Source organism: Opisthorchis viverrini (assembly GCF_000715545.1).
Source record: "Opisthorchis viverrini unplaced genomic scaffold opera_v5_215, whole genome shotgun sequence".
In the NCBI taxonomy this organism is placed as follows: domain Eukaryota; kingdom Metazoa; phylum Platyhelminthes; class Trematoda; order Opisthorchiida; family Opisthorchiidae; genus Opisthorchis; species Opisthorchis viverrini.
In genome coordinates, this window is record NW_008751868.1 from 264,034 (window position 1) to 283,889 (window position 19,856).

At 42.2% G+C, this 19,856-nt stretch overlaps 3 protein-coding genes across 3 annotated transcripts in view; 2 read left to right on the forward strand and 1 right to left on the reverse strand.

Moving 5' to 3' along the window:
• Window positions 1-14,264, reverse strand: part of T265_08316 (hypothetical protein) — a gene marked incomplete at both ends in the record, with an annotated part of 46,901 nt that extends 32,637 nt beyond the window's left edge. Inside the window, one exon of the mRNA XM_009174082.1 lies at window positions 14,077-14,264. Coding sequence (XP_009172346.1) covers window positions 14,077-14,264 — 188 coding nt within the window. The remainder of the gene's footprint in view (window positions 1-14,076) is intronic.
• T265_08317 (hypothetical protein) overlaps window positions 1-15,166 on the forward strand; it is a gene marked incomplete at both ends in the record, with an annotated part of 58,259 nt that extends 43,093 nt beyond the window's left edge. The window contains 3 exons of the mRNA XM_009174083.1: window positions 8,744-8,838; window positions 10,375-10,560; window positions 15,101-15,166. Coding sequence (XP_009172347.1) covers window positions 8,744-8,838; window positions 10,375-10,560; window positions 15,101-15,166 — 347 coding nt within the window. The remainder of the gene's footprint in view (window positions 1-8,743; window positions 8,839-10,374; window positions 10,561-15,100) is intronic.
• Window positions 15,167-17,243: 2,077 nt separating this feature from the next.
• The window catches only part of T265_08318 (hypothetical protein), a gene marked incomplete at both ends in the record, with an annotated part of 44,362 nt that continues 41,749 nt past the window's right edge, over window positions 17,244-19,856 (forward strand). Inside the window, one exon of the mRNA XM_009174084.1 lies at window positions 17,244-17,408. Within this exon, the coding sequence (XP_009172348.1) occupies window positions 17,244-17,408 (165 nt within the window). The remainder of the gene's footprint in view (window positions 17,409-19,856) is intronic.

A 19,856-nucleotide genomic window follows, 5' to 3' on the forward strand; every position in this document is an offset into this window, starting at 1 on the left:
TTTTGGCCCGCTTATCAAGTTGTTTCTCCCTACACGCCAGTCACGCCGGCGCACGGTCATCAAACTCATCAAATCCGAACGCTATTGTAGTTAAAAATGTAGACCTGATCTGGCCAAAAACCTACAATCATGAGAAAGTTTGGCCAAAGAATACTTGAAAGAAAACAAAAAAGCCCTACTTCTACCACTCAGGTGCTGCTCATTTTGCTAATATCCAGTGACTGTTTGAGACCCCAATCCCAAAATCAGACGCATCCTATTTCTGCTGGGCTACCTACCTACAAATGAGATTCAAAAGCAGAGTTTTATCTTGAGCAATCGACTCAGTAAATGGAAGAAAGCTTTAGCTACACCTTCCAACTATAAGCCCAGAAAGCCTGGGCAGAGCAGTACCACTAGACCACCGTAAGAAAAAAAAACAGTTTAAAATATGATATCATCTACGCGGTAGGAGCTTGTGCCCGAGGGTATGTATCAAGCACACTGCGACGAAATCGATGAAGCTCTGGCTAACGTCCGGACTGCCTTACAAAATACTATTTGGGAGTAAAACGGGAATAATCCGGAACGGTGCATCTTAGTATTGACTAAAATCTGTCATGGACGTCACGAGGAATAGCTGTGTCATCAGACTGGTGAGCGTAGTACCAGGTGCTCCGCTGTCCCCTTTGCAGAGGTTATTACTGAGACACATTCGTGATAATCAAGTTTGGTTTCACTCCAGCAGACGTTACATTGATTCTATCTTCACTTAAGAATCGAACAGCTCAACTCCCTCAAACTTCTATAAATGGTCCTCTTTAATTAGAAATTTGTCTTCGAGGTGTCAGTAGTCAGAATCTTTAGCACACTCTGAAAATTGCATTCGCCCATTTTGACTTTTCGTCTCATATGAGACCATCGTAAGCCGAAGCTTACTGGGTTATGTGGGTGACCAGAAAGCCAGTGGAGTGGTTTAACAAGTCCATTGTCAAAAAGGAAAAACTTTCACCTTTCAGCATTCTCGTTTAAATTTGTTGCTGGTATGCGCTTTGAAAACACTAGAGCATCCGGAGGCAAAATTTGAAGCAAGCGGATGACAGAGGATGAGTAGAAACAACAAGGGCCTAGCGGTCAAAAACCTTTAGGAACCAACCGTTAAGTTTCTAAGCTTTATCATCCTCCTTCAGATTCAACTCATCTATGCTAATAACAGTGCGAGACACGGGTTGGTCACACATGCACCGGTTCATATACCTCACTATACAGCCCTTAGGGAGTAGTTGCTCAAAACCATGTTTCTTAGGCCACTAGAATAATTTAATCTTGAATAATTCATTGGGCTTTTGTTTCTAATGCTCTGTTTCTCATTTTTTGGAGAACCAAATTGAAACAGCCGCTGAAAAGTTATTCTTGATATGTATACAGTTGCTTAACTGAATCAAACTAAAAACAGGAATATAACAGGCCATGAAAGTTATTATACCGGTATTTAATTGCTCATTTATTCTATCACCAGGTCCATACCCAAATAAATTCAAACGAAATTCACAGAATCGGTGACTTAAAATGTCGCTAGACATAAATAACAAAACCCCATTAATCTATTGTTTTTTAATTTCTGTGGATTATACATTGGGTATTTACACTTCATTATATAACCAGATTTGGTAATTTACGTTTGTATACTTGCGACGCGATAACGTACCTCCACCACATGGTTTTGTTACTGAGACAGAAAAGTCGGTTTGGTTTGAGGTTTAGTAGATTTCGAATAGCCCTGTTTTGTGAGCATCTGATTCATAACAATTAGGTGACATCCAAAATGCCACACTCATTGCATGTTCATTTTCGTGAAGAACAGACATATTAACTTACGCTTCTCCATTTCTATAATCAATATCGTTGCCGTCGGAATTAACCATGTGAGAATGTCAAAGCTCAAAATAAAAACAAATTTAAAATGAAATCCAAAGCATTTTAACCAAATTTTTGATATTCTGCTGCTACTTCAGATTCATTTTAGCTTCAGAATATTTTACCTTCAATTCCAATAGCTTTTTTTCAAGAAGAGACTTCTTCCTTTTTAAGCCCTTATCCACTCTAGTTTTCCTCTGTGATGTACTTTAAGGAATATTTATTGAAATGCCGGGGAATTGAGGTGTGCGATGTTGAGGTGGAACTACCGGTGTCATTTTACGCCAACTTTTGCAGATATTTGGTTGGAAAAATGGTTTATTCAGTGCGGTTAATTTGGAAAATCCGTTGAAAGTCAACTAAAATATTCTATTGTCTATAAGTGCAGTTCAGACTGAAAAGCTTTTTTACGTTGTTGTAAAATTATTTAGTTAATCTTTGGGATCTAACAGACGTTCACTATATCCCCAACTGAAGTGCTTCGCTCGCATGCTTCAAACTTGACTGTAAGGTCTTGGTAAAACATTTTTATCCCATGGCCCTCCACAATCTAGTACAATTCAACCGAACCTCCTCTAGTTCGACCATGTTCTATATGATAAACAAAAACGGGTGTAACAACCAACTCTCTATCAGTGAGAACGGTTTCACACCTTTGTTGTCGCATAGGCTGGCTTCTTCTTACTTCTTCAGGGCTCACACTGCCGAATCAGATATTTTGTAACAGTGTCACTTTTGATACATGACGGAACCGTAGCTCTTTCAAAAAATCGTCAGGATACCTCGGCTCATACGAGAAATTTCACAACTAAAGCATATGCTTTTATGTTCAAGGGAGGTTTCGTCTCCTTTTATAACACCTGGAGTTACCACAAGCCGAAGAAACAAGAAACAATACTCATATGTTTGCGTTCGACCACTGCGTACAATTCCACCGAACAATTCAATTTTGAGGCTTCTGATACCTGCCTGGCCCCCAGGTTGTTCGAACTGATAGATAAGAGCAAAGGTAGCACAGTGCATGTTGTGTTTTACTTCTCCCTGGAAATTCACCAAATGGTAGCGATATTTTGAAGCCAATCAGATCAAATCAAATAATACTTGCCAGGAAGAAAGTTGGTCATATGGTTTTCTACTTATGGGAAATGGGGATATAGCACCGACAGCAGAAACTAACCTTTTAGGAACTCTGTTGGAATAAGTTTACAGCATAATGCAAAAGTTAGTTTAGTCAACATCCAACTGCGCATATTCTGTTACAGAGTAAACGAATTACGATTGCACTATAAATCGAACAAAGAAACCAACGGCCAAGCAGCCTGGTCATTGCGTTGCTAAATGAAATCTGTCATTCTGGTGACCAGATGTTTTCTGCACTGTATTTAAGCCAGTTACCCTGAGCTCTTTACTGGTAGGCATTAAGATATTTCGACAACTGGTACACAAGTGTTGCAGAAACGGATGGTCCAAATGGCACTTCAGTTTCAGTGGTATTTCAGTTCATGCTTATGTTTGAGGTAGATGATACAGTCACAAGATCACTCACTGCCAACGCCAGCCAGTCATGAGGGGAGTTGTGCTTAAACGCGCACTTCATTTTGTATCACTTCCCGTAAGATACTGCTAAGGTGGATTCAAGGATCATGTAGTACTTTTGCGTACGCACTACATACGTTGGCGGCTGCGTTGTATTTGATGTGACGGAGGAATTCGGGCTGCTAGATTGTTTTAGCCACCATGTTTAGTGGGTTTCAACACCTCAGACAGGTATTTATGATGATGGCGTACATGTGCTCGATTCGAATGTTAAGCGAGAGCCCAGCTACACTTGACTTACAAAACAACCGGCTAGTGGAAACGGCCTTGGTTTTCTTACCTGTTCAAATTTATTGATCCGAGTTACTAATTTCATTAAAATTAATTGTTGTGTTGAAAACTACGTTCGCTGATTGACTCTGTAGAGACAGATCAGTAATGCAGCACCACTGGAAATGGATGATATAAATCATTAAATAAAACGACTGCACTGGTCCAGAAAGTCGCCTTGGTCTGATTATTAAAGTAATATTAGTCTGCGGAGTTATATTCAGTCTGAGCAACACAACCAACTGGTTTTGGCTCGATAGGTACCTAAATGCAATTTCCAAGAGGCTTGAACCGAGAAACGCAGGTTCCTTTCAACAGTCGTGTCTGAACGGAAATCGCTCATCGAAACGTGCTTCGTTTTGTCAGAGCTCATAGATTATCTCAAATCTCGAATGACCGGTCATCAAGATCGACCGCAATACACGCTGTTTCTTGACAGTTCACTTTCCGGATGTATAGCAGGCGAGATACAATAATGACAATAACGATAAAATAAAACTGGCAGGCAGAGCTCGTTTGTGAACTTACCATTAAGGTCATCTGTGTATCGGATTTGATTATAAGGATCTGTAGCAATATTCCTTATGGAAACCTGGGCGTGCCTTTGTTTTTTCGTGTTTTGCTAAGCTTCCCTCTGGAGATGATCTGGTTCATAATTATTGCTAAGTATTTTAATTATCTACTTGTACTGCAACACCTGATTTTAAAAAAATTCTTGAGCCAATCTTTTCAACTGTTCATTTTCAGACAACTTATTTGAAAAAAAGGCATTAGAATACCCTAAGAATGGTTGTTACTCAATGCTGTATTTTTTAGTTACAAAAAGGGCCACCTTTACTTGTCTGAGAAAATTTGTTTCAGAATCTATGAGGAAAACTGGGTCTAATAAGATTTTGAGTTTACCTGGAACTCGATCGTTTCGATAACCTCATTCGCGTCAGGGCTGGGTTGCTGATGTCAAACAACTATCTATGGTTTGACTAAGTTATATCATATTGTCTGTTTAAATTTCCTACATAACCTCATCCTTGCAAGGACTAACAACACCAGTATAAAAAGTGCAATTAGGCAAATGCGAGTCAGTTTGTAAAATCAGGAAAAAGCTCCTTACCTTTCAAAACGCCTATAAAAATAATTTCAATATTTTATAACTTAACTCCTTCAACGGAAACAACCCGTGAGACCTTAACGCTATTCTGTCCCATAGGAAACCGTATTTACTAATTGCTATTGGTGAAATCCCTAATTATGTGATAACTAAATAAACCTTAGCTTGAGTATTCACTTCTTTATGCCTTATATTGATCTGGTTTATATTTATTGCAATTTATTAATGGGAAGTTAGCTCGCGATTATTTTCTAGACCCAAGGATTCGACTTTTTTCGAACTCCTTTTTACTGCGATACATGCAGTGTGATTTGCACCTCTGTTCTAAACTTACCCTTCATTGTTAGCTATCTTTCACCGACTCACCCTACACTGATCTTTGGCTTGGTCAACCTCAAGTTTATAATCATATATTTGCCATGAGTTAGTGGGTGTAAACTTTTTGATATATCGGACCCAATGCAACCGTCAATTGTTATATCCCTCCAAGTAACCGTAACCTAACGAAAGAAAGACTGAATTTCCATCATAGCCATGTGTGTCGACAAAATACACAGTTGGCTCTGCATAACGGAGAAAATTATCTTAAATTATCTTCACCAGTGTGGTTTCACGCTTGGATTGAAAATATAAACTTCTTCTTAGGAAGGAGATAACTTGTTAACTAATCTGAAATCATGGTTATTAGTTTACGCAAAACGGCAAGAGAACCTACCACCTAAGAATTCTCCACTGGTAAATCCGCTAGCCTGCGACCAAACGTTGTGAATTCCATAAATAAAGGACGAGTGACACTGTATATTGTCCAAGTACAGTTCTGGCACACCATTCTTCGCTTGCGTCTCTGACCAGACAGTTTAGTCCTAAACTACTAGGTTTAAGGTTCGAATCCGCCCCAAGGTCCGTAAGAGTATCAGTTACTTCAAGCTTTTCCGCATATATTGAATTTACTTAAAAAGCATTCGGAAGTCTCCTTATGGTACCACGAGGCGAGAATTAGCCCAAGGACATTTTCAATAGACCTTGAACTTTCGATATATTGTGAAGATCGGAGGGGCGTTCAATAGAATTGTCCGTTCTGTGTGTACCAGGTAATTTCAAAGACAGGCGAAAGGGAACATTTTTATTTGTTATAGCGTGATTATGTGCCCTCTGGAAACAGCAACCCAAGGATGTTTTTAGTTATATTTGCTTTTGACGAGACAGTGAGCCTTACAAGGATAATCGCCGAATAGCTTACATTAACTTAACAATGTCCCAGAAATTCTTTTTTGCTAAAATGAATGTGTAATTGTAACAACCGACGAAACACATAGATCTGGATTTCTCCTCAGGAGGTCGTCTGAAATTCCTGGTTGGGTAACTTGATTGCCTGCTCATCAAGCGAGGCTCCGTCTAGTAGCTGAGCTCATTGTGCCTTCATTTACTTTTAGCGCTGGGTGGGGAAACTAGAATAACCTCCTTACTACTCATACTCCATGACTTATCATATTACTTAGAGGGCACAAACAGACCAGTTGTTGAGCTCATCAAAGAGTGTAGGTAACCGTTAGAGATGAACTTAAATTTTGAACATCCTACCTTAACCTAGCTAAATGGAAGTAAATTATCTGGCCGAGTTCCGAAAAAAAGGTTGCTGACGTAAAAGTGTATGACCAATATTGTCAGATTTTCTATTCCTCTTGGAAAGCTTTACACCTTATACAGCATCCTGACAAAATGTTTGGGAATCAGAAGCAACTGGTCGCATCATAACGAGAATGTTTAAAACGAGACACACTTAGTTATCAAGATGCTTGTTGTTAATACAGGAGTAATCTATTCGCATCTTTGGTCTGATATCATTGTTTACGCAAGTGTCTTAGAAGTACTTAAGGACAAATTTTTAGATTTGGTCTACTCTAAGTGCAGCTCTCCTTGATACTGGTAGACATCAGAATTTAATATCTTGGTTATCATTAGAAAATCTCTGCGTTTAAACAGTGATTCACCCTTTTATTCCAATCAGAACACCTTCAAAAACCAAACGTCTGACGTACTCTCTTCTGTTTCTGAAATGGTAGGAAATTTTCAAATACTTACTATTTTTTGCAAATCCACACGAGATGAATGGAAACTTTAAGCGCGGTGAGGATCAATCCATTCACGAATCAAGTAACAGTTAGACACTTCAGAACGAGCAAACGTGCCTTCCAAATGCAGGCTGGGTAAGGCACACTACACACTGTAGTTGTTTGCAAATTATGTAAAAGCAATGAAAAGAACGCAAACGTTGAGATTTTAGTGGATCAAATATTTCGCAGTTTGTACAACACAGTATGAACCCGGCAAGCCCAGACATATATGCCGAAATAACGGTGGACTAAGTATAGCTCAACAAATGAACAGAAAATCTCCACTAAATAAACTCAAACAAAAACTCGAATATAACTTACCAACACCTCCTATCAGAATTTCCGAACAAAGCAAGGTTAGTTGAAGTTAGATCTTTTCCCAGCTGCTGGTGCAAAAGGCCTTCAGTTCTGCCACTAGTGTAATAAAATATTTCTTGAGCTCTAACTAACGAGCTTAATTCATCACAGCAAGATGACTTGTCCTAGAGGATTAACATTCTCACTACCACCTTAGTAGGGTTGGTAATATCTTGCGCAACCTTATCACACAGATTACGAGTTATTCAGTCACTCTTCTGCACTTTGTAAATCATAGGATCGACAGAACAACCTCACCAAAGAAAACTGTGTTCCACCAGCTGTCCTCTCCTCAATCGACTGGGGTACCTGCAAATGTTTCACAGTGCACTGTAGACATCTACATTTTCACACGGTTGAATAACATTGGCCAAAATATTTGCATGAAATATGCGGAATAACATGCAGCTTGGACAAACAATCGTTCGAGAAATGACAGAGGTTTGACGGTCTCCATCCTTGAGGATACCTTGTTTCTCCATCTACACTGAACTTCCCTGTGTGAGCTTATATGGTCTTTTTATATGACCGATAGTTGTTTCTCTCAGTGTCCTCAAAAAACCGGCAAAAAGTAGTAAAAAGAAGGTGACAATTCAAAGCAAAAATTTGAAATTGCGCTGTATCATCCAAACGCAGAATATCTCACCCAAATGTGCATGACTTCCTACTATGGTGAGCAAAGCTAGGATACTCAATCTAACGAACATAATTGTGTTCTCAAAGTTCCTGACGTTCTTCTATTACTAGAGGCTTAAATTTGTAACGTCTACGCTTAAGTATAGTGGATGTTAACCAATCTCGTTTCCAGAGCACAAATTTCACTGAACAGAACCGTCTTTTGTGGATTTCAAATGGAAATTTCTTCAACAAGCCTTCGGTTAATTAGGAGCTCATTAGTCTAATGAAACATAATTGTGAGATTATTTCACACTCTCAAACTAGACTGGGCTAGATTGTTCAGTTCTAATAGACAAATACTTCTATCTCTGCAGAAAATGTGTGCACGAACACACATGCTGCCTTCGAATTTTCGCAGGCTGTTACTTATTCTGCTCGTTCCCTCTCCCCATTATCTTTTCTGGTTAAGCTGGTGACTCATTATAGTATGCTGGCTGCTTGTTGGTCGATTTTATCGTTCCCAGAAATCTTGCGTTCGTTGTTTCGTTCCTCCGTCATCTATTAGTGGAACCGATTCGTGCGTTCAGCTGGATAAAAACTGTCTTTACCCCCACTTATTTCTGACTTTGTCTCGTCGCTATCCGGTCCCACCGTATTTTTGTAAGTCATCATCCGTTCCTTAACTTAAATGCTGATTACGCCACCTAATGGTATAGGATATATGACCTTATCCCCACCACAAACTTGAAAGCAATTTACGAAGTTTATACCCCATCTTTTTCAGCTGGCTCGTTTCTTGGGCGAATGACCTTACTGGGCAAACCCTGTCAAGGGAAACCCGTGGACCTCGTGAATGGGGCAACTTTGGCAAGCAAAGAAGTAAGTCTGGAGGCAGAACCTGACCCCAGAATGCATTTCTTGAGTAGAGTACCGCGATTTGTTGTCTGGGCGTTTGATGGCAAACGGCAATTAGCAACGTGCATCCTTGGAGTTGAGAAGAACCACAGAACTCTGGCAAGTTGCGTTGACCCTTTTCTTGGAGGCTTCTCAAATGTGATGGCGGTTGAGTCTGTGGTTCTCGTTGGTATCTTTAGAGGTAGGTTACACATATCTTCCATGCGTGAGATGTACAATGCGAGCACAGCTGTGAAATCGAAGAGTTTGTACATGATTCTTTCATGGACTAGATCACTGCTGACTGTTGGTTGATTAGAAGCCCCGGAAACTTCGCGGTTTCAACAAAGAAAGATTCCGGTCAGGGAAAAAGATATTATCCTCCATTGTTGGAATAACCTCGATTGGTGAATTTCTATGAGGGGAAGACGGATTGCGTTGGTCTGGGGAGTCGTGCGTAGGTAAGGTGGAGAGTTAGGCTGTGGAGCACGTTCAGCGTGCATCCGGGGATGAGATCTAGCGGTACAGCTCGTGAATCCCTCTCCAAGAGATGGATAAGACGTCACAGTGCTCCAATGAAACATCCGTGCAAAAGCCAGAGCATTCTTAGAAGTGTAGTCCACCAACTACATTGCAGACAGCTATTAGGTGTATGCCTAGAGGAACCACTTTCATTCAAATCCTGAATTTTCATTTTCTAATATTCTTATTAATCAGGTAAGTGTTTCTCAACATGTATTTCCACATTCAATATAATTCGCCCCGTTTGCTTGGTCGCATCGATTTTCAGGGGCGCGCAACACCCTCGAACCAAACATTTCTGCATGTGAGGCAGCCTCTTACTGTGTGTGTTGGAAAATCAAACGGCAAGACTCCAGAGAATCAGACCGTGTGGCGTTGGTATTCCCTGACCGATAGTGCTGAAATTCGTAAGTGATTAATTTCCGCGTCAATGTGGCCACGAAATTGCAGCCACACAGGAAAATTGAATACGCTTGAATCTACGCACCCCTGAGTATGTGTGAGTTTCCATGGACACTTTTCCCATCTTCAAGACTGCTTATCTTAGGATACATACCGATTGTCGATTGTTTTGAAGGAGACAGTCCGCACCACGAAGAACACTTCTAATCAAGTGACACGCTACGACACGCTACTGTTTTGGTTTGCGTTTCTTTGTGGTTCATGCACTCACGGAAATGTGTGAGAAAGTGTGGTCACATTCTGAAGAGTATCAGATAAAAATAGGTGAAAGAATTTAGAGACCTTTGAGTTGTAAACCAATGCCAGAATCAAGGCTCTAAATCTCAGAACAAATTCATCTCTTGGTAACTCTTTTGCGTGGGCCTCATGGGATAAAACTGACATGAAAACCCGTCTCTTGTTGCAACCACTCAGAACGTGAATCCAAAGTGAAAAGTACCTGAGTATTTATCTGATTTGACCAATTATTATCAAATGCTACTTACTAGCAACTGAATAATTATTGCTCAGATGAAGCTTTTATGCCTTGTACAACAGCCTTCAAATCAACAACATTCGTATCTCGTCCACAATACGAATAGGGCTCAGTTGGACAAAAAACGAAATTCTCTCATTTTTACGGATTTTTACCACAAAGAGCAAGACGGAACTACAGATCGTGGTCAGGTTAGCGTAAATTTGTGCGCCACAGACAACAGTACGACTGGATTCAAGGAGGGTGTGGTAAGCTCCCTGTGGTTCCACTGACTTAGTCATCCAGATTGTCCCTAAATTCGTGCACTTGCTTAAAATCATGATTACTGATGGCGAGTTAACTATGCAAAAACATTCAAAAGGAAAGTTAATATTCAGAAGCATTTTTTAACTCGACAGTAGATTTGTTGAATCAATGAGAATCAGTACCTAGCCGGCAGTGGTTCCAAGTGAGTGCCCCAAATGCAATCGATAGATCGGCACACACATCGTTGCTTCGGTGTCTTAACGCCCAACGCGCCCACCCCGTTGCAAAGATTAAAACAGAAAAAACTCAAAGTTATACTTTAAATGATCAAAGTCTGACAAACACTGTGTATTCTTCAGTAAGCTACCCAATGCACGGTTTAGAATCACTGTAAGGAAGTTTACCCAGATCATGTAGATGGTACTGTTCAAATTTAAGAAACAAGGAGAAAGCGCAAGCCTAGCTTTAAAGGCTGAGCAAGGCCATTTAGTCCTCTTAGGTTCATTGAGGTTTTGTTGAAATTGAGGGCTAGGAGACTCAGTGAATGGAAAGAAGCTGTGGTTGCGATAGACAAACTGAGTGAGCTGGTTGTACTCATAGAGAATCACATAAGACAGCAAAAGTTTAAAAATGCTTTGGCTCCAGAGCTCTTTTGATATGTGCAAAAACAATCAGTACAACGTAGCAGTGAGTGTGACAGGGTCACAGAATTTCACGTGCTTCTTTGCTGACAACCTCTGATAAGCCAGCGTCAGGTAGATATCGATGAATTTCTGCAGGATACAGGAGTCGCTAAAAGAAATATTGATATATCTTGTGAAGTGCAACGCAGAGTTTCGCAGAGCTCAGAGAGTATATGTACAGTAAAGATCATCGAAGAAAGTCCACAGGCGCACCCGTTAGAAACTCCGCCAAGTGCTGTAGAGGGCCTGGAAGAGAGTCGCTGATACTAACATGGAACGCTCGGTTTGAAAGGGAGATTAAGAATCACGAGTGAATAGGTCGGGGATGCCCAGCTGTTCACAACTTCATATAAGGTTTTTGTGTAACTTGCCAAAGACTCTAAAAAGCGAAGAAAACAGCATTGTTGACGGCGTTTTTTACCAAGGGATACTAGAAAGGTTTATGTGACATTGGTTGGACTTGCATTGAATGGCAGCGTTAGATGATAGCCAGCTTTGAGGGCTTAAGAATACCGGGCAAGAGTAATTAGTAGTAATTAGTAGTAATTAGTTGATGCGGAGGGGATCAGAAAAGCATATGTGCATACTTCCAGCAGCCATTTTACTGTGCGCCATTCTCATGAATACCCCAACACAGACATCCAGACTACAGGTGGACGTAGGTGTACAATACCTAGACCTGGAGTGATGAGAAAATTTCAGAAACATTTGGGGTTTTTATTCTGCGCTTATGCTACACAAAGCGAAATGTGAACGAAAATACCTAGAAGAATGCAAGCAGATCAACGACGAAATCGAGATATTATTCCAGAGGACTAAATGAAACTAGCTTGAAGCAGCTGGCAACACTCTAGCCTTAAATATGCAGATGTTGTGTTCCAGATGTTTTTTTTCAACAAGACCGGTCTACCTCCGTGGCTGCTTGTTGTGTGTGTAAACATGCAAACGTGACTTATCTCCATAATGGTCCAGAAGTCCTTTGTTTCTTCGCATAATTCCCATCTGAATGCTTTCTTTGGCCTAGGTTTTCTATCGGGATCACCCAACTTATTTGTGCACGGCTTGAGCCGCATATCTTTATCGTATCAATTATTACCCTGACTACATTATTCTTGTTTTTTCAACCGGGTTTTTTTTCGCTTTGTCGATTCAGTCTCTGCGGGTGCGCACCACAGACAAGGATTTTCATATTGTACCGGGGTTATTGACATATTAATCTACGACCCTCCAAAGACGCACCACTTGTTGATATTCAAATGCTGCGTGGTAGACCAAATATACTCGTTAACAGCTTCTAGAAGGACTATCGTCGCACAGACAAAATGATAATCTCTGAACATTCCTGGTTTAAGAGTACACTTTGAATTCGAGGCCTATAACCATCCCCGAGGACTCGGCGGGGTCCTGAAGAAAATGGTCCCAGGAGGCAGAATAGCCTGTAGGCTGAAAAGTAACTCAAAGCCATAGAGTGATGGGATATGCACAAATTTACACAAGGGATAAAACATATGGCCGTAATAATAACCCTCAATTTCGGTATTTTAGATGATAACTCAGCGGATGCAACATTATTCGATTTCTCAAGGGCATTCAATTGGTACCTTCACGTCCCACTGCTTTACAAACTCGAGTCTTACTGGATTTATTGGAAACTCCTACACTGGATTAAGGCGTTCTAATCAGGCAGAACATTCTGAGTGGAAGTAAGCTCCATCTATTCCTCTTCGGTTCTGGTCTTCATCGGAGTTCCTCAAGGATCCGTTTCGGGACTACATTTGTTTCTGATCTACCTCAATGACCATGCAAGTTCATGTTAACTTTTGCAGACGGCTTTAAATCCTGGAATTCAAATGCAAGTGCCCTCGGCATGCGATTTACCCACAAGCCAGCGTTCTGGTTGGTTGTAGTGAACAAACCAGAAAGCGCGCGCGTTCAAATTGCATTTGTGCACAAGCCAAGAAAAAACTAGTCAAATGGTTGGATTGCATAAACCAAGGAGAAATGGACTGTCAGTGCAAGCGAAAAAATGGCATGAAATAATTTGAAGAATTTATTTCAGGAGACCTCTGCAACTGGACGTTTATAACGTAAGGAATCTCAACATCACAAAACGTATCCACGAACCTCAGCGTATCCATCGGCCTGCCCCTCTTCACACAGTCTTCTTCTGACAACCCACATTATTTCTTCCAATGAACGCTTAGCAGGAGCCCGACATTTTTGTATTCGGGAATCCCTATTCAAACTTAACTGTAGTTTTCGGCATGTATGCATATTTAACACTTCTCCCACTCGGAACATTAAGCTGCTTTCACCTCAGTTGATCATATTTTTATGCTATGCTATATATGACTCAGAAAAACCGGTAGCATCCTGTGGAAACACGTGTTAACCAGGAGAGTCGAAAAGAAGTCTAATGTCCTCACCCAGATTTGAGTCGCGAACCAGCAGGTCCGCTCCCAAGCTTATCCTACTCGGCCGCCGAGCCATAGAAGAATGTCGGTGCAAACCTCTGCCAAGCAGCTAGGCCTCGCATGTACTGGTCATATGAGTAGCGGTTAACGGCCCTATGGAAACTCTAGTGAAAAGAACATATTTTCAATGTAAGTCAGACACAATTTCACAAGGGTGAAAATCCAGTCACAATTGGATTTCTTAGGGACCAGATGTAGAGGAGAAGCATCACATGATTTGAAGGCTGAATGATTCTGATTTGTAGCATGTGGTCAAACTCGGCTTTGGCGATAGACAGCTTCTCAAGGTGTATTCGTCAAGGGCGAGAGTGAACTGGAGGACCAGTTTTCATTATGTGGTACTCGTTTGAATGTGGCGCACCCGAGGCCGAATGAGGCCTTAATCAAACTGGGAAACGTTTGTTTAGATCGTCGAGAAACGAAATGTTTCAAATGCGGGCGACGTGAATACCGAGTGGGCAGGACGAGGAGTCGAACTGGGTTGATGGGACCGAAATAATCCAGAAGCTTCTGCAGCTTGATATCGACGGTCAGGGAGGAGTCGGTCATGAAATCTACACCGATGATTAAGACGTGAACGTTGGCGACAGGGAAAATCCGGGGCGGATGAAAGGCGAAGACCTAGTTCAAGCGTCGGTGACTTATTACCGAAGATAGTTATGCGAGTGTCGTTAGCCGACTGTGATGTCGATAGCGGGCTAGGGGCGCAGCATTTCGAATTTCCTGCAGGAGTGATGCTTAGTTCTGCACCGGTGCCGACGAAAAATCGCATTCATGTGGTCATATCCGCACCATAATAGTGCCGATGAGGTGACTGGCCACTGGCAGCCGTCCCCACTATTGATTGACCAGTGAGTTTTCTTGGTCGGTTAGGATGTTGGCGCATGGAAGTGTGCAAAGTAGATCCTTGTCTTAGAATTTTGTATGGTAATAGCGGAAACGAATAAAATTCCGAGATGCTGAGTGCGGTCTACCTTAAGCCGATGGGGACTTGGGTCACATAGTAGTCCGCCTCACTGTAGTGACAACCCAGTTGGCAGCAGTCACGAGTTGATCAATTTGCGTCTGCATTTGATCAAGCGTGCTATAACGGGGTTGTCATTAGGCTGAATGCAGTGCTGTGAGGTTGAAGCTATGAAACGGCCAAGGAAGCACTCACGAATCCTATCCGCCGTCCCAGCGAGTGGCGACAGAGTAACACCTGATTAATGGTCTGAATTTCACAAGTGCTTAAATGAAGACATTGCGACCACAATTACTTTAAAATCCCGTCTTCGAATGACTTGCCGCAGACTAGGCTTTGCGTGTGTTGTAGCAGTTGTGAAGGCGTACGTTTGCTCAGTTCGACTCCTGAAAGCAACTTTTGTAGATTCGCTTTATCTTAGGTAGACGTCCGTTTAATTATTGCTGCTCTAAGTGTGTTGTATGGATTTGATGCCGTCATGGGGTGATAACCCCTGCGGAAATCCCGGCCGGGAGCTGAAAACCACGCGAGAAAACATGGTCCACTGTGAGGCGGTGCGGTGAAAATGGAAATAACATTCTAGTTGGATAAGCCGCACTTTGGGGTTATTGGCTAAAAAAGCTGGGGGTTTCACGTGAACAGCATTTTCAACCTAGTCAGTGTTGAGCTGATAAAGTGAGTTGAACAAGTAAGTTACTGGACTAATTAAATGCGTAAGAGCTATGGGAGTTTTGAGTTACCGGGGAAAACAGAACAACGCAAAAATGTGGGCTCACCAATTATGTAGTGGTTATCAGCCCTATGTGACTCTAGTGAAAAGAACAGATTAGTAATGTAAGTCAAATACAATGTCACAAGCAAGGAAATCCGGGTTAATTTTGACCCACAGCTACAATAGGAAATTCCGTAGCTTCGTATTCCGTTGAACCACCACACCACGCGAGAGTTCTATCTACCTGGTACTCCCAGTCTCCTGTGATCGCAATAATAATCTACAGGTGTGGACAGCTGAGCCCAGTAATTGTGGACAAAATTTCTGGTCACGTTTAGAGTCAGTGGCAGCTAATTACAGCCAACCGGCAGGCACAACAACAGTCACTCCGCAGAAGCCCCCAAGTCAAGTTGGACCTGTTGTGATCTAGCTATCCAATAAGTTACTTTACCAGGGGTGTGTTACAAAGAAATAAAGATAATAACGCTAGATTGGGTATATAATAATAAAGAGGTCAAATGGAACAGACTCACTAATAATTGTTCTCTTTGAAATAGTTCGTCGTTGGCTTAGGTCAGCGAATAAACAATAATCCAATCATGGTTGTCCAGGGGTCTTCTTCTGAACGGTTCCCACATATAACAGATACCGAAGATGGTCTGAATCGTTTTGATACCAGAGCTAGCACATGAGACTCGCAAATGATCGCTGCAAGCGCGAGGGAAATCAGTAGAAATGGAGCACGTGACTACGCTTGCATTGCGTGAAATTGTACAAGTGCGCGATTTTTTGTCGTCTTTCGTATTTAAACAAAAACAACTATGCAATCGATAAAATGCGTAATGTATAATAGGAGTAAAATGAAGGTACAAAACACCACAGACCTGAGAATCGAGCGGTGGCGGTTGTATTTCACCAAAACAATTTTGTATAGCAATGTGACCGATATTGATAAGGAGAAGGAAGATGATACCCGTCAAGTTGGACCTGTTGTGATCTAGCTATCCAATAAGTTACTTTACCAGGGGTGTGTTACAAAGAAATAAAGATAATAACGCTAGATTGGGTATATAATAATAAAGAGGTCAAATGGAACAGACTCACTAATAATTGTTCTCTTTGAAATAGTTCGTCGTTGGCTTAGGTCAGCGAATAAACAATAATCCAATCATGGTTGTCCAGGGGTCTTCTTCTGAACGGTTCCCACATATAACAGATACCGAAGATGGTCTGAATCGTTTTGATACCAGAGCTAGCACATGAGACTCGCAAATGATCGCTGCAAGCGCGAGGGAAATCAGTAGAAATGGAGCACGTGACTACGCTTGCATTGCGTGAAATTGTACAAGTGCGCGATTTTTTGTCGTCTTTCGTATTTAAACAAAAACAACTATGCTATCGATAAAATGCGTAATGTATAATAGGAGTAAAATGAAGGTACAAAACACCACAGACCTGAGAATCGAGCGGTGGCGGTTGTATTTCACCAAAACAATTTTGTATAGCAATGTGACCGATATTGATAAGGAGAAGGATGATGATACCCAGCATGAAAAATAGCGGTTTACAAGTGCCACATATGTTTTCAAATGGATCACTTGACCAGGACCGGCCAATCAGTTGCTCCAGTTTGGCTTGTGTATGGATCGATTCCAGTGCCTTCCAAAAAGATAAAGATGCTGAAAAGCAGTGATCGTTTGACTTACGCCTTCCTCTGAACGACGAAAATTGTATCCATATGTCATTCGGAAGGGATTCAGCGAATGCCTTTGTAATGCGTGTTGACAGTGGACCGCGAGAGATGACGAGGAGAGACGCCAAAAAGGACTTGAGTACATAGCTCTCTTCAAACATGTCCTTCTCGCTGTACTATGAGAAATCATCTCAAAAGACATCCGCTGCTCCACGGACGATTCAGCGCACTCCTCGTTTCACTCGCATGGTCTTCCAGCCACTCCAATTCAGACCGATTCTTGAAATTGCCAAGCAAGTTGTCTGCTCAGGACACGACGAGGACGTGAGCCTCACTGATTGTATATAACAATAGTCACGAAAATGGTTGCCGGCCTCAAATCCGTGAATTAGGATACAAGTGTTGCTGTGCGTGACCTCTCCCTGGAGTATCCGAAGTTACCAAATACTTACTTCTGCTCTATGTGAACAATGTCTGGCCAGCAGTGTTTCCACCGTTGATCCAGCTCTCACATTACGGGGACATGGTTAGAAGATTTATAGACTCAGGAAAACTTTTTTCCAATTCCGAGTAGTTGCTGCCTATAGTACCAGACGGCTGTACAGCTACATCTCGTACCCAGTTCAGAGCACTGCTGAAAGAATTTTGTGAGCGAATTCTCGTTACGGCAAGCTTACTACCCTTAGGTTAGTATTTAATGGCAGTAATACACCCTTTTCTTGCTTGTGCTCTTCGGGTAAATGGCAGCCGGTGGACAACAATAACAAAGCTAGCCCGGGAATCTTGGGCGAAAGCCTCGACCTTGTGCAACAATCCATGAATCCGTGAATCCGTAAACAACCCTTTTAAGAAGAACCTCGAAAGATTCAATTCAAATCAGTCCGGCTCCTTGTGATTACAGCTCCCTGCTCGTGTACATCACAAATGAAACTGCCGGAACTACTGAACCCTCACATGACCTGGACATGGGAGTGCTCTGATTGGATATAAAGCACCCAATCAGGTCAAAGCCTCCTGGCTTCTCGCTGTGGGTGCTGTGGTTCACCCTTGTACAGTGTGATGTGTGGCAATTTCGTTAGTTTCCGAGTTAGTGTTCTCGATGTGTTGCTCGTTTTTGGAACACGTTCGTGGATTCCGACTACGCGCACGTCCGGGGACACTTCTTTCTTCGTTGGCTTTGCAACTGAAAAGTTGGAAGATCAGATGGACGAATTTACCAGGATCGCCTTCTGCTCCACCATCAGATGTGAATGCGTGTCGGGACGAGATCGCTACCTCTTTCCACAGTGCTGGAACTCGCCTCTGGCATTGAGCTACGAGAGCCTACCAGTTACTGAATATCAAACCGAACAGTGGCACTACTTAAGTATCCCAGCCTGTCCCGGATTTAACTTGATCCGATGAATCGTCAGACGTCACGTGAAATTGAGCTTGCGAGTGAGCCTCGAAGTCTGGTGTATACAGAAAGCCAAAAAAATGGAAAAGACCCAGAAGGACTATAATGCCCGAAGATTATTCCAGTTGATCAGTGCGACCGAGCCCCAGAAACCATCTGTGGGCGAAACCATCAAAGATCAGAATAGAGTGACCATTTTGGACGCTTGAACCGCTGGGTAGAATACTTAGAAAAACAGTTATCGTGCCTGCCATCAATCTGAAGCTCACAGTGGACGTAGAAACCTGGACGGTGAATCTGTAACCCATACGACATCTGAGGTTCATGACTGCATATGTTATCTCAAGCATCACCGAGCCTCTGGTCCGGATGACATCTCACCCACACTGTTCATAGATGTATGTTGGAATTCTCAGTCGGTGCTTGTTTGATCCATTTGCCTTCATTTGGGAAAAGGAGACTCTCCCAGGCAACCGGAAGGACCTCGTAGTGAGTGTGGTACCAAAAGAGGATCAGCTTGACCCCGGTCGTAACGAGATTGTTGGCGTCATTTGTGCTTCGTCGGCTTATGGTGGTTCGTGAAACACTGACTCCAGGGCAGCAAACAGGATTCCGACCTGGTAGATGTTGCGTTGACCACATCTTCACACTCGGTCAGGTTTCAGGACAATGCCATACGTACAAACGACTCTCAGTTTTAGTATTCCTGGATTTACATTGCGCATTCGAATCGGCTGACCAGTATCTTCTCCTTGACTCTTGTCCGTCTAAGAATTCCCTTGAACATAATAAATTATTTGTGCTCTCAGGCTTCCCGACGCGTGGAAGTATAGAGTGAGCTCTCCTAAAGCCTCCGTACACAAGGCGGTGTCCGTCAGGGATTCTCACCCCATTCCCATTTAACTTTGCGATCGATGAAATCACTAGGTAAACGCTGGAAGGACTCCAAAAACCTCGGTGTTCAAATAGACTGTGACGAAAACTCTGTCGCTCTGGAATATGCAGACAACATCGTTCTCATCTTCGAAGAGAAAGAGAAGGCGCAATTGTTTCTGGATGAACCGACCGAAGTCATTCCGTCCTTTGTGTGCAGTTTGCACCCACAGCGTAAGGTAGTGCTCGTGAACATGCAGCCACTGAGCACGCCACTCGCCACCGATGTAGAGGTACTGGATGTTGTGGAGTGTTTTACGTATCTTGGAAATTGTATTAGTTCCAACTGCAGCGTGACAGATGAGGTCAGTGCACTAATCTGCAAGGCCGTGTTGCGTTTCCTAATTTGAAACACCTATAACATCAGAGTGGTGTATCCATGAATTTCAAGGGACGTGTGTATCAGGCTACATTGCGGGCTATTTTGTTGCGTGACTGTGAGA